Source organism: Callithrix jacchus, chromosome 9 (assembly GCF_049354715.1).
Source record: "Callithrix jacchus isolate 240 chromosome 9, calJac240_pri, whole genome shotgun sequence".
In the NCBI taxonomy this organism is placed as follows: Eukaryota; Metazoa; Chordata; class Mammalia; order Primates; family Cebidae; genus Callithrix; species Callithrix jacchus.
The window spans coordinates 67137952-67151872 of NC_133510.1; the positions used below are offsets into that span (position 1 = coordinate 67137952).

The 13921-nt window shown below is 53.2% G+C and overlaps 2 protein-coding genes across 9 annotated transcripts in view; one reads left to right on the forward strand and one right to left on the reverse strand.

Annotated features, from left to right (window-relative positions):
• The window catches only part of LOC118144243 (uncharacterized), a 96535-nt gene extending 84039 nt beyond the window's left edge, over nucleotides 1–12496 (reverse strand). For 2 of the 8 annotated variants that reach the window (XR_013522335.1, XM_054238515.2), the window contains exon 1: nucleotides 12289–12496. The gene's annotated coding sequence lies outside the window, so the exon portion shown is untranslated. Of the gene's footprint in view, nucleotides 1–534; nucleotides 7522–12288 lie in introns of all 8 variants that reach the window. The other 6 variants (XR_013522334.1, XR_008473849.2, XR_008473847.2 and 3 more) reach the window with 6 other exon arrangements.
• Nucleotides 5960–13325, forward strand: KRT85 (keratin 85). Its single transcript, XM_035256695.3, has 9 exons — nucleotides 5960–6455; nucleotides 8235–8443; nucleotides 9010–9070; nucleotides 9213–9308; nucleotides 9954–10118; nucleotides 10371–10496; nucleotides 10879–11099; nucleotides 11860–11891; nucleotides 12314–13325. The coding sequence occupies exons 1-9, from the start codon at nucleotides 6036–6038 to the stop codon at nucleotides 12505–12507; spliced, it is 1524 nt and encodes a 507-aa protein (XP_035112586.1). The 5' UTR covers nucleotides 5960–6035; the 3' UTR covers nucleotides 12508–13325.
• Nucleotides 13326–13921: the final 596 nt, after the last annotated feature.

A 13921-nucleotide genomic window follows, 5' to 3' on the forward strand; every position in this document is an offset into this window, starting at 1 on the left:
ACTTAGGCATAAAACTTTCAAAAGTATATGAGGATCTGCATGCTGAAAACTACAAAATGTTAATGAAGGAAACCAAAGAAGATTTAAATAAATGGAGAGATACACTCTGTTCATGAACTGGAAGACTCAATATTATTAATATGTCAGTTCTCCCCCCAAAGATGGCATGGCGGGGAACTATGGACCAGGGCACAGGCAGACCTGAGTTCAGTCCCAGGTCTTCCACTTACTGGCTGCATGACCAAAGGTAATGAGAGGTAACAATAATACCTAACATATATTGAACTGAATAGTGTTCCACGTAATTCTCATAGGTTAACTCATTTTATCGTTTCAATAGCCTTAGGTGGTAGGTACTTTTATTATTTCCCATTTGACAGACGACAAAACTGAGGCCCAGTGCAGTTAAATACATGGTGAAGCAGAGGAGCTCTGACTACTGAGCCCAGGCTCACCACCACCGTGCTGTTCTGCCTGTCACGGCATCTCAATATGCTTCTTGCCTCATTTGTAAAGTGGAAAAATAGGTCCTACCTCAAAGAGCTGTGGGGATGACGTGCAATGGCAATCCAAGGTGCTTAGCACTGAACCTGGCACATGGTGGGGCATGATTGCTTCAGTCTGGTGGTGGGCTCGGTGTCTGTTTATCAATGAACAGCAGCTGTGTCAGCAGTTCAGCCACTCCAGAACCAGCCACGGGTGGGTGCAGGAGCATCAGGGACTATCTTCAGCTTCCAAAGCTCTGGAAACCAGAGCCAGCCACAGGCAGATCCCTGGCCTTTTCTGCTTCTGCCACAACTGAACTGCTGCCAGGCCAGTTGTGGGAATTTGCTGCCCTCTTCTGGCCACCAGCTTCGGACAAGAAGGCACAGGAGATGTTCAAAGCAGGCTACCAGCAGGATTGGCTTGTGCAATACAGCGAGCGGAGGAGGGAGCTTAGAGTCTTGTGAAACCATTTTGTTTTCCTCCAAATTTGTAATTAGGACACAAACATACAAACAATAAATAACAGCTTTTAAAAAGAAGTCCATCTCCTTTCTCACCAACCCAACACAGCCGTTTTCACCGCCCGTGCTCTTGGTCTCCATGGGTGTTCAGAAAACCACAGCCTTGAAGCAGGAAAGACCCAGGGAGGGGGCTTAGCCCGCGGCTTTCAAACTGAGTGAGCTCCTCAGGGCTCAAGGGCCAAGGCTTCCCACAAGCTGACATTTTCTGCCAAACCTCAAATATCTAAAGAATTCAAGATATCCATTCATTTATACATTCATCAGACAACAATATTTACTGAGCACTTACCGTAGTCCAAGCACTGTTCTAGGTGAACAAAATAAACAAGACAGATAAAATCTCTGCTCCCAGGGAGTTTACTTTGGGATGAGGGGAGAAACAGACAATAATCTGTAAAGAGAATAAATAAGTAAATTCTGGAGTGTGTATCAGAGCAAGATAAGCTGGATGGAGAGTGCCCTGGGGTGGAGAGTGGGTTGCCATTTTTTTAAAGAGTCAGAGAGATGGTATGGGGAAAAGCCCTGCAGGAGGTGATGGGCAAGCCACGTGGATGAGAGGAGAGCATTTGGGCGGAAGGGGCAGCAGGGCACAGGCTCTGAGTCAGGAGTGTAACCCGTCCTGATGCTCCAGGAGCACAGGGAGACCAGTGACAAATGCCACAATATGGACAGGCAGTGCAGGGCCCTATTGCCATCGTTGGAACTCCAAGTGAAATGGGGAGTTGGGGGTTCGAGCAGGGAGTGGCATGATCCAACTTATGTTTTATGGGGCTCACTCTCCTGTGTTGAGAATGGAGATGGGAGGCCAGGGGCAAACAGGAAGACCAGCACGTCAATCTTATCTATTCTATAACTAAGTAAGTAGATACACGGCTTTCTATAGCTGTTCTCCTCCTAGGATTTAGGAAGATGGCTCTACTGCCAAAAAGAAAAGAAAAAATTTCAAAATCACTTATGCACTCTACTCCTCAGAGGCTCTGTAATGACTGAGCATCTGCTCTGACCCGGAGTAACCATGGAAAACAGCAAAGCACCAGGGAGTGCTGCCAGGAAGGCACGCCGACAGAGTTCAGGAGGAGAGTGGAGTTTCTTGGAGTTCCTGTGGGCCACAGACCAGGGAGCAGCTGTGTCAGCTGGGCACAGAACCCTACCATGACACACTGCAGAACATCAAGTGGCTCCGGCCTCCCTTCTCTCACTCTCAACACCAGCAGTGGCGTAGCCTTGGATGCATAATGAAAGTGTGGCCAGCAGAGGCAAAGAGCGGTGCCCAACTTAAATCAGCTGTGCAGGCCTTGTCCATGGGGAACCCATCGGGATTGACCGAGGAGGACCAGCCCACTAGAAGAGATAGGAAGACAACCCACAAGAGCCCAGGCAGACACAAACACAAAACTGGGAGGATAGACAGGCAGCCCTAAGGACAGTCAGTGCAGGACAGGGGGAGGTGCCAGTGCCCTCCTGTCTTTGGACAAATCCAGGAAGTCTTCCTAAAGGCAGGGGATTTTAGCACAGTGGAAAAAGCAGAAGGGAAGGGAGGCAGTGGGCCTCTGGGATGGGGAGAGCCAGCTGCCCCAGGGAGCATCCCAGCTCAGGCAAAACGCACTGCCTGAAGATAGGGCTGAGATGGGAGCAGGGAGGCCTCTGAGAAAACCCCAGAATCTGTACTCTGGAGTGGGGCAGATCACAGGGGGACTCAGATGTTGCCTAGGGCTTCAGGGTAGGGTAAGGAACTTCTCTCTCCAAGTAGTTATTGAAGGCTTTTTGAAAAAAGCAGCCTCTTGGGAGCACTTTACGGCTGGGTTGTGGACTCTTGAGATTTCCAGAACTAGATGGGGACTTCAAAAGGTGCAGAGAACAAGAGGGGACAGGGCTAAGGGAGATGACAAGTGATAGCCCTTAGGACAAGAGGGTGTGAAGGGGATAATTGGGGTTAACTGGAGAGCCCCAGAGAGGGCATTTATGAGACAGAGGGAGGAGAAATCACAGCCTCCCTCTAATGATCTCACAAAGGCTTCCTGGAAGAGGCAGCTGTTCTCGAACATTCCAGGCCAAGGTGTGACAGGGAGAAGGTTGACGGAAGGGAGTGGGGTGTGACGGGGCACAGGCAAACGAGGGCACAGTGAATAAGGATGAGACACTGAAAGGAGATGGGGCTTCCAGCCCTGCAAAGATCCTGACTCTCAGGGCAACGACTTGGGTTCCACTGAGCAGGGTGTTTGGGTGATGGCTAGAGAGGCTACATGCTCTCTGAGTCCCCCCTGGGTAGAACCATAAGCAAAGGCCCAGGTCCTTCCAGGACAGCTGTGCCAGATCCACCTGCCCTGACTTGCTCACTGGCCCTGGACCACCTGGGACCAGACCAGTGAGGATCAGCTCCCCTCAAGGCTTTGCCCTCAGCCCAGCTCCTCCAATCTGAAGCTCCACCTGGACAACCTGGGCAGCCCCCCAAGCCCTGGGCTCAGCATTGCCATCAGCAGTGATGCAAGCTTCACCCAGCACGCATGAGCTGGGTGGGCAGGGTGGGCCGTTGCAGGGGCTTGCACCCTTGGGCTGCATAGACCTGATGGTCCTGGAGAGGTATCTTAGTTCTGGAAACAACGGACTACCCCCAGTCTCCTGAATCCCCTGGCACCACCTTCCCTTCCCAAGTTAGGGTGGAGGGTTAGATGGAGTGTGCATTGGGTCCAGGAGAAAGCAACTGAAACAGGAGCCTCCCTCCAGGACAAAACCTCCTGCCCTCAAGGAGGAACAGAAATGGCTCTGGTCCTATCATCTTTAACAACCTGGAGGAGGGCAGAGGCTTAAGGGAGTTGTGGAGAGGGGGAGGTATTTATGGACTTTCAGGCCCCTCCACCTCCCACGCTCAGGACTCCCTCTTGGCCCACACCACACCAGCGCGAGGTCTACACGGCAGCCAGTCAGTGAACTCACTGTCCAAACTCATAGCCCCCAGGTTGAGATCTCCAATCCTTTTGACATCCCTGGTCCCTGGCAACAGGCACTGAGCAGTGGGGGCTGGGGAATCATCATCCCCTGTGGTCTCCCACAGAGCCTCCTCTCTGTCCCCAGACTCCACCCAGAATTGCTATACAAGTGAAATCAGACTAAAGGAAACATTAAAAGCAACCTTGAAAGGGTAAAGGAGTCATAAACATGCAGAGGAGGTGAAGACCACGGCAGGGCAAGGAGTAGGCCCTCTCTGCTGGGCAAGGCAGGTGGGAATGTTTCTCATGGGAAGCAATAGGTCCTTCCCGTTACCCAGAGCCTTACCATTTCAACCGCACATTCTCATGTATCATGTACTTCACCCTCAAAACAGCTCCGGAATTTAAGGATGAATTTCACATTACATTTAAGGAAACAGAGGCTCAGAGAGGTTAAGAAGTTCCCCAAAGCCATACTGCTAGTAAGGATCCAAACTGGACCTTGAACCAGGTCTTCCAGCTTTGATTCCATTACCAGGTTGCCAAACTCAGTTGCTTTTCCATGGATGATTATGACCTGGATATGTTCTAGGGGCAGCTGGTGAGACTCACCAGCTGCCAAGCTCTCTCTGCCCTGCCCTGAAGAACAATGTGAAATGTGGAGGTGAGATGGGAATCATTCAGCCTGATCCTGGGTGAAGGTCCTGGGGGAGGTCGGCTAGCTGTGGAGATGAGGGCAGATGCAGGACAGAGTGTAGGGCATTTCATGAAGGACTTATGGGAACAGCAGCACAGTGGCAGAGCTTGGTTACAGAAGGCTTCCTGGAGGAGTCACCCTCTGAGGAAGCTCATCAGCTCTTCTTCCTAAAGTTCCTGACACTTGGGTGTCTGGCTAACCTCCCTGGGGGCAGATGGACATCCCCAAGATTTGTACTCCCTAAACATTAAAAGAATAGCACTCATTATCCTAATAAGTCACCCAAGGACACCAGGGAAGCAGAAACCAGAAGGATGGGGCTCCCAGAACCCTAGGAGCCAGAAATCATGGCAACCTCAGACAAGAATAAGCCACCATCCCACTTCCAGCTTTGTGCAATGCAGTCTCCTCTAGGGATGACAGTTCTGGGGCTGGCCAACAGAAGGAATACCTCCTGCAGCTGGTGGTCTGGGAAGGGAGGCTCACATGACCTCTTTCTTCTTAAAGAGCAAAGGAAAGGTGCCCACAGCAAATTTATAGTCCCCAGGTTATCCTAAGGTTGAGTTCTCCAATCCTTTTGGCCAAACGGAAGAAAGTGTCTAGAGGGAGTCTCCCTATAATCCACAAGTGGCCATTATTGTGGCCACTGAAAGTTGTGTGGTTTGCACTTTTGCTGGGTGAGAAATGAAAGCTCTGGAGCAGTGCCTTCTGGACTGGAATCCAGAAGGTTCCAAGAGACCATCTGCCCCAGCCCTCCATCCTGGCATGGTCATGATCAGTATGACCGCTCTGGTCCTGAACCACCTCCAAGAAATGCTGCCTGGATGGGGCAGGATTCACCTGACATACTGGCCCCTGAAGTGCAATGATTTACTTGAGAATGTGTCCTCTGTGGAACCAGGCAGAAGGATGCAATAACCGCCCCGCCCCCAGTCTCATCTAACCTAGGACCCTACAACCTCTCCCTTGAGACAATGGCCCCTGCCTGTATCCCAAACCCAACCAGCCCCAGGCTATTGTGCAGTTCAAATCTGTCTCCGAGTGTGGGTTGAGGCCATCTCACAGAGAGACTGTGAGAAAATTAATTACTTAATGTATGTAAACGAGCTTTGAAGATGAAAAGTGCAAACGCAGTATCCTTAATAACATCTTCAAGACTTCACGGAGCCCCAGAGTCGCTGCTGAGCTCACCTTTAAGATGAGTCCGTGGGGAGTTGCTGGCAAACTCCCCAAGCCCATAAACAACATAAAATGGCTTTTCACTCCTTTTATGCAGCCAACCCCAGCTCTCCCCACCAATAAAAGGACCAGGGAGGATCAGAGAGACCAGAAGGATCCTGAGCCTCGCACTCTGCCGCCCGCACCACTGTCCGCTGCCTCTCAGACTCTGCTCAGCCGCACACCATGTCGTGCCGCTCCTACAGGATCAGCTCAGGATGCGGGGTCACCAGGAACTTCAGCTCCTGCTCAGCTGTGGCCCCCAAAACCGGCAACCGCTGCTGCATCAGCGCCCCCACTTACCGAGGGGTGTCCTGCTACAGGGGGCTGACGGGCTTCGGCAGCCGCAGCCTCTGCAACCTGGGCTCCTGTGGGCCCCGCATAGCCGTGGGTGGCTTCCGCGCTGGTTCCTGCGGACGCAGCTTCGGCTACCGCTCCGGGGGTGTGTGCGGGCCCAGCCCCCCCTGCATCACCACCGTGTCGGTCAACGAGAGCCTCCTCACGCCCCTCAACCTGGAGATCGACCCCAACGCGCAGTGCGTGAAGCAGGAGGAGAAAGAGCAGATCAAGTGCCTCAACAGCAGGTTCGCGGCCTTCATCGACAAGGTGGGTGAGGCCTGAGACGGTCCAGAGAAGCCCCCAGCCCTGCCCTCCCTCAGGGAGGTCCCGATCTGCTGAGGAGACAGGATGGCTGCGGGGTTGAGGCAGCAGAGGGAATGACCTGCAGACCCACATAGGTGGAAGGGTCAGTTTCCATCATTTAACTCCCGCAGCATTGAATGATGTCTCCTGTGGTCTAGACATTGAGCCAGTGGTCCAAAGTGTGTGCATCTGTATGTGTGTAGCGGTATGTGTGCGTGTGTGTGTGTTAGTGTGTGTATATGTGTGTTGTGTGAGTATATGTGTGTGTGTGTGCCTGTGAGTGTATCTGTGTGAGCATGCATGTCTTTCTTGAGCCAACATGACATAGAACTATAAGAACTGTGTCTGAAAACTTGGACTGGGCAGCAGGTGCTGGAAGAGTGGGAGATAATGGGGAGACCAAAAGGACTGTGTCTCCTAGTCAGCAGCCTGTGAAGGGGCTGGGAGTGCCCAGAGCCACACTGCCTCCCCCAAGCCCTCGCTGCATGACTCAGCAGTGTGAAACCCCAGGCAGGTTACTCGGCTGGATAACAGGACCTGCCTCATCCACCTGTGAGGGTTAATGAGTCCACGCATGAAACATGATGGCAAATAGTAAGCCCTCAGTACATGTCAGCTGTTATTATCATTACTTTCCAAGGACGGTGGTGGGTGAAGAGGTGTGACAGTTAGCCAGTCCAGGCTTGGCAGCCCCTTCATGAGGGAGGGCTGGAATGCAGAGAGGTGGCCAGGCTGGCAGGAGGAGGCCTCCTAATGTACCCAGACCATGAAGAATGCTGCATAGCTGTGAGGCTGCCTCCCAAGAAAGTTTTGTGAGGGGAGGCTGGGAGCCTCCTTCACAGGCTCCTCCTGTGTCCACAGGCCTCTAGCAGAGTAGAAGGACCAGGCTTGGGGGCCTAGGATCAGGGTTTAGGCGGCAGAAGCAGTGACTTTCCCGTTTTCACTTTTTCTTCAGTGATCCGAGTTCATCTTCACAGTGAGCAGTTGGGATGGGTATCAGCCTCTTCACTTTTCAGACAGCAACTTGGGGCTGAGGGGGTGTAATATGAGCAGCTCAGACATGCTGTAGGGGCAGGCAGAGCATGCCTCTCTCGTGGCAAGACTATCGCTTACCATGAGCTGGGCATTTCACACCTTGGGGTCTCAATTTCCCCATGTGTAACATGGGGTAAAGTCTACATCCCACAGGACTGTGGTAATTGGATGGAATGTAGAGATAGATGATATGGACATAGACACAGACATTAGACATGAATGTGTATATCTTAGCACATGCCTTGGCACTATGTAGTAAATATTTAATACGTGTTTGTTGCATAAATGAGTAAGTGAAGGACAACTGGTAATTATAATAATAGGTAAGTAGACTGAGCATTTACTGCATGTCAGGGACTGTTCCAAGCACTTGATACGCATTAACTTGTTCAATCTTCACAACAGTGCTAAGATAGGCACTATTCTCTGCTCCATTTTGGAGGGGAGAAAACTGAGCCTCAAGAAGTGAAAAAATTTGCCCTTTAAAGTATCAAAGCTGGGGCTTGAAGCAGACCTTTGGTTAGCCAGGTTGCCTTCCTTCACACCCACAACTGCCTCCCTGAGGATCTGGGAATGGGTCCCTTGAGCTGCAGACATTCAGCTTTATGGTTCAGCCCATTCAGCCAGCACCCAAGGGCAGCAAGAGCTGTGGGGGACCAGACACCTCTCCTCAGGCTTCCTCTGACCCTCTTCTCTCCGGAATGGCAGGTGCGCTTCCTGGAGCAACAGAACAAGCTGCTGGAGACCAAGTGGCAGTTCTACCAGAACCAGCGCTGCTGCGAGAGCAACCTAGAGCCGCTGTTCAGTGGCTACATTGAGACTCTGCGGCGGGAGGCTGAGTGCGTGGAGGCCGACAGTGGAAGGCTGGCCTCAGAGCTCAACCACGTACAGGAGGTGCTGGAGGGCTTCAAGAAGAAGTGAGTGCGGCAAGCTGGAGGGACTCAGGGGAAACTTAGAGAGAATGCTGGGAGGCTCTACCCATAGCCCTCTTCTTTCAGATTCCTCTAGCAGGCTGCCTGGAACCCAGAGCAGGGATCCAGTAGGGCCTAGATTTCTTCAGATTCCTGGGATCCACATCTAAAACTCTAGAGCTACTTCTGGGAGAGTGAGGAGAGGCAATCCAATGGAATTCTAGCACTCTTTATGTCCCCTGCCCTTCACAGCTTACCTTTATAACATGGACTCTGTGATCTCCCTGCCAATGGGACCAGCTCTTTGAGATCTAGGATGCACAGAAGATTTTAGATTTGGGGGAAGGAATGTGCATTCCCAACCCCATCTCAGGCAGAAGGACTGCGGTGGAATGAAGCCAGGCTGGGACAAGGGCTAGCCATGAATAATACACACAATAGATTCTGGAGGGGCCAAGACAACATCTGGAGGGAATTAATCCCTTTTCAATCCCTGGAAGAACTTGCTCAGGAGTTGGGATGGTATTCAAGTCCCATTTCTCAGCTCCAGCCCTTCTCTCTCCCACACCCAGGTATGAAGAGGAGGTGGCCCTGAGAGCCACGGCAGAGAACGAGTTTGTGGTTCTAAAGAAGGTGAGGAGCTGGTCATGGGGCAAGGAGGAGGGGGCCCATCGTTGCAAACTCCAGCGAGGGGCAGGGTCACCACACTGACTGGAGGCACCTTCTTTTAGTCTTCTCTCACATGCACGTCCCCTCCTCTCTGTCCCACTGCCAGGACGTGGACTGCGCCTACCTGCGGAAATCAGACCTGGAGGCCAACGTGGAGGCCCTGGTGGAGGAGTCTAGCTTCCTAAGGCGCCTCTATGAAGAGGTGAGGGGGCACCTGCCACCCAGCCAGAACAGGTGGAGGGGTGTTTTGGAGACAGGGGAGCATCGGGGCAAGGGTGCATGTGTGTGCCTATGTTTGCCAATGTGCAATGTAAGTGTGAAAAGAGCTTGCACACACATGCCAGGGGCCCACAATACATGTTCATGTTCCATGTTCATGTATGTGAGGAGCATGGAGTGTTCGTGTTCTTGGACTGCTCTGAGTCTGTGACCTCCGCATGTTGGTGTGCTGCTTGTGTGCCGCGTGTGTGAGTGTCAGTCTAGACCTGGGCATGAGAGTGTATATGTGTGGGGGGGCCAGGATGGCTTTGCACATAGGGCATGGTCCTCATTAATGGACTAATTGCTCATCCTGGCATCCAAGCCCCAGCTCCCCTGCTGGGTGACTTTGGATCAGAACTTTTTCACCCTCTTGGCCTCAGTTTTCCCACTTTTAAGGCAGACACTGTTCCCAGGTGGCCTCTACAGCCCCTTTGTTGTTTGTAAGGAGACTGTGTATGTGTGAAGGTAGTGGGAGCAGGAGTCATGTAAGCTTCATGACCAGTGCCCCTCTAGGGAGTGGACATTGCCCCCTGGGGTGGCGCAGCTCGGGGACCAGAAGCAAATGCCCTGGCTGTCGGCCCCACAGGAGATACGCGTTCTCCAAGCTCACATCTCAGACACTTCAGTCATAGTCAAGATGGACAACAGCCGGGACCTGAACATGGACTGCATCGTCGCTGAGATCAAAGCTCAGTATGACGATGTTGCCAGCCGCAGTCGGGCTGAGGCTGAGTCCTGGTACCGCAGCAAGGTGAGTGGCACAGGACACCTGCCTGCTAGACATAGCAGTGGGAGGGATGCATAGTAGCTATTAAATAGACTTCTTTTCTGGGGATTCTGGTTCCTATGGGTGGGAAGAGAAGAGCTATGTCTCTGAGGCTGGGGTGGCAGGGCAGGACTGCCACATGTGGTTGCACAGGCTGAGCACTGCACAACCGTCCGTGGTGTCCTGAATGGATGGGACGCCCCACCCTGAGCCTCATGAGCTTCTCTCCTTCCCCAGTGCGAGGAGATGAAGGCCACAGTGATCAGACACGGGGAGACCCTGCGCCGCACCAAGGAGGAGATCAACGAGCTGAACCGCATGATCCAGAGGCTGACGGCCGAGATTGAGAATGCCAAGTGCCAGGTGGGGTCTGTGGAGGACTGAAATACCCAGCAGAGGCAGACTGCAGCACCTGGCCCTAATCAGGCTTCATGGTGTGCCTATGAGGAAGCAGGGACCCAGAGGGAGGGCAGGAGCTCTACGTATCTCACAGCACTCAGGCCATGTCACTGACTTCCAAAGGAAGACCCAGCCCCTTCCTTGGCCACCCTGTGACCACCATCAAGGAGAGATGGTGAAAAGCCGACCCATCTCCTCCCTCGTGTTCACAGCCCTATTAGCTACCTGGCCATGGGCCAATCTTCTCTCTAGGACCCTCCTCTCCCTGCCATAGCTCCATCAGCTTGGGTGAGCCAAGCTGTGCCTTCTCTCTCTCATTCTGACCCTCACATCTCCACCCCAATAGCGTGCCAAGCTGGAGGCCGCTGTGGCTGAGGCAGAGCAGCAGGGTGAGGCGGCCCTTGCCGATGCCCGCTGCAAGCTGGCTGAGCTGGAGGCCGCCCTGCAGAAGGCTAAGCAGGACATGGCCTGCCTGCTCAAGGAGTACCAGGAGGTGATGAACTCCAAGCTGGGCCTGGACATCGAGATCGCCACCTACAGGCGCCTGCTGGAGGGCGAGGAGCACAGGTGGGGCTAAGAGGACTTTGTGGCGTTTCAGAGGTGGAGGCTGTGGTTCTTCAGGAGTGAATTTCCTTGAGCTAGGTGTGAGCTACAACTCTGACCACAGTTAGTACAACAGCTCCAATAATGATGATAACTTGTTGAATGCTTCTGTGCTAGACCTGTGCTAAGTGCTTCTTTTATAATCCTCTCAATCCCATAAGATAAGTGTGGTTTTTCCCATCTAAAGATAAAGAAGTAGGCTCAGAATTCAGTGCCTTTATCATAGCTACACAGTTAATAAGCAGAAAAGCTGGGACCTGCATCCAAGTCTCATGCCTGCCAAATCCATCCTTGTTGAATAGCTTCCTCCTGAAGCTGCTGTGTGGCCTGCCAGTCAGGCCTGTGTGTTATGATGATGATGATGTGCTTCTATATGCATTTAGCTCTTCATCACCCACAACGGCCTTTCACATTCTGGTGCATCAGATTTAACTCTCCTTCCTGTGAGCTTGATTAGCACCATCCAGGGTAGGCCACCATCACTCAAACTAGGGGCACGATGTGTGTTCATGATCTCACCCACTGCTGCTGACAATCAGGAGGCCTTGTCCTCACAGTTAGAACCATCAGAGAAAGAAAGCATTTAGTGCAGATTTCAGGGAGCCCTTCCTGCCTCTCAGGGGTAGACTCTGCACACAGGACGACCCTCTCTTTCCCAAGCAACCATTGGACTCAAGGAATCCAGCTCAGTGTCTGCAACTAACAGAGTTTTCCTTTTCCCTAGGCTGTGTGAAGGTGTGGGCTCCGTGAATGTCTGTGAGTATCTGCCTGAAATTCTCCTAGAAAAATGGCTTTTTTTTTATGGAAAAACTGAACTCATTGGCCTAACCCATGGAGCCTCGAGTGCTCCCCCAACTGTTTCACCCTCCCCTGGCTCCTCAGTGGGGGCCATGACAGGTGTTAGAGAAAGTAGAGCTGAGCGCTCGTCACTGGTTTGGGCAGTGAGCTGTCGGCCGTGGACCTGCAGCCTGGCAGCTTTGACCCCTGGGCCCAGGGCTCCTCACTTCCTTCCTGCCCCAGCCCCCTACATGGACTGTGCATCTGAGAAACAGGGCCTGTTGACCACCAGCTCCTTGGAGAGGAAGGCAGCTTCTGCATTGCCAGTGCCCTGGGGCCTGTCATAGCATGGGTGAGATCGCAGAGAGCCACTCACCCCTCCATGTCTCTTCTCTCCACAGGTGTCAGCAGCTCCCGTGGTGGAGTCTCCTGTGGGGGCCTCTCCTACAGCACTACCCCAGGGCGCCAGATCATTTCTGGCCCCTCGGCCATAGGGGGCAGCATCACAGTGATGGCCCCTGACTCCTGTGCCCCCTGCCAGCCTCGCTCCTCCAGCTTCAGCTGCGGGAGCAGCCGGTCGGTCCGCTTTGCATAATAGAATCTTGGAGCCAGGGCTTTCTGCCAAGCGCCTGACTGCCTGCGTCACTGCACTGAACGGCATGTGAATGGAAAATGTGCGCTTGCTTCCAGAATCTTCCGGATGTTCCTACAGAGGGAAAGACCCTTGGGCTGCTCCCCTCCGCCTTCTCATGCTAGGGAGATGCGTCCTAGTTCTTCTCCTGGCAGCAGTTCACAGAGGTGTTCACAGCCCTTTGCTTAACTCCAACTTAGCTCCAAAATACCTGTAGCCAATTTGCATTATTACACAAGCTCTCAGGGACAAGACAGTCCCCCAGCATGACAGGGGACTGGTTGGCATGGAAACTCTACCTCCTGGGTGGAGGCGCCATCCTAACCATCCAGCCAAGCCACCCACAACCCGAGAATCAGGGAGAAAGTCCCTCCCCAGCAGCCCCTCCTCCTGGCTGGGAAGAATGGTCCCCAGCAAGCACTTCCCATTCACGTTTTGCTTCTCTCAGACTGCCTTCCTGCTTCTGGGCTAACCTGTCCCAGCCAGGCTCCCCCATGTGGCCTCGCAGCCAAGAGGCCCATTACTGTGGGGCATCCTTTTGCCTACAGCCCCTGGTTAGGGGACTTTGGACAGGTTTGCAGTGAACCTTTGTACATTTCAAAGTAGACTCCATGGCTGCTCCAGATGCCCCCTTGCTGGATGCTGGTGGGGACTGTCCAATGCAGAGATGTTGGGACAGAGAGTTAGGCCACTTCCTGGGTCTCCCTCTTATGACTGTCTACGGGTGCACCGCCTTCTGGGTTGTCTCAATCTGTGTTTCAATAAATGCCGCTGCGATGCAAGGGTGTGTGGTCTTGTAAACGACAGCGTCTCCACTCCCTTCCTGCCCCATCTCCAGCTGACTGATCCCAGCCCAGCCCCATGCAGTATTTCCAGTCACCCCCCAGTAACTCTCCTGCTTCCTGTCCACTTCCACAGTCTGATTCCACTCATTCCCCCTCAGGCTGCTCAGGCCTGGACCACAGCCCAGCTCCCCGATGATGACCTCTTTCTCCCCCACCCACTCTGCACACTCCCAGCAGCCAGACTCCATCCCAAACCCACTGCTCTCACCACCTCCTGCCTGGCTCAAGCCACTTACTCACATATGTGAGCTTCTTATGCCAAATGCAGGCTCCCTTCATCACCTCCTTCTCCAGCTACTCCTCAGCCCTGTCTGACCCTCCACCCAGCACTCTTCCTCCCAGACATGGACTCCACCCCAAGGAGACAAGTCTACCCTCTGAGGCAGCCCAGAGCCACTCTGTCTCCTACCTATCCCTGTGGACACACAGGCCATCCCACATTCCTCCTCCCATTTGCCTTTGCTCAGGGCCCTCCTCTGCTCCCCATGCCTATCACCCTCACCCCCACACCTCCACCCGTTCCCCACCCAACC

Bases quoted from the DNA above. Each gene is read 5' to 3' on its own strand.
- KRT85 (XM_035256695.3), top strand. From the start codon at position 6,036: ATGTCGTGCCGCTCCTACAGGATCAGCTCAGGATGCGGGGTCACCAGG. The intron at 9,309-9,953 runs GTGAGGGGGCAC...TCGGCCCCACAG, and splicing joins TAAGGCGCCTCTATGAAGAG to GAGATACGCGTTCTCCAAGC. The intron at 10,119-10,370 runs GTGAGTGGCACA...CTCCTTCCCCAG, and splicing joins AGTCCTGGTACCGCAGCAAG to TGCGAGGAGATGAAGGCCAC.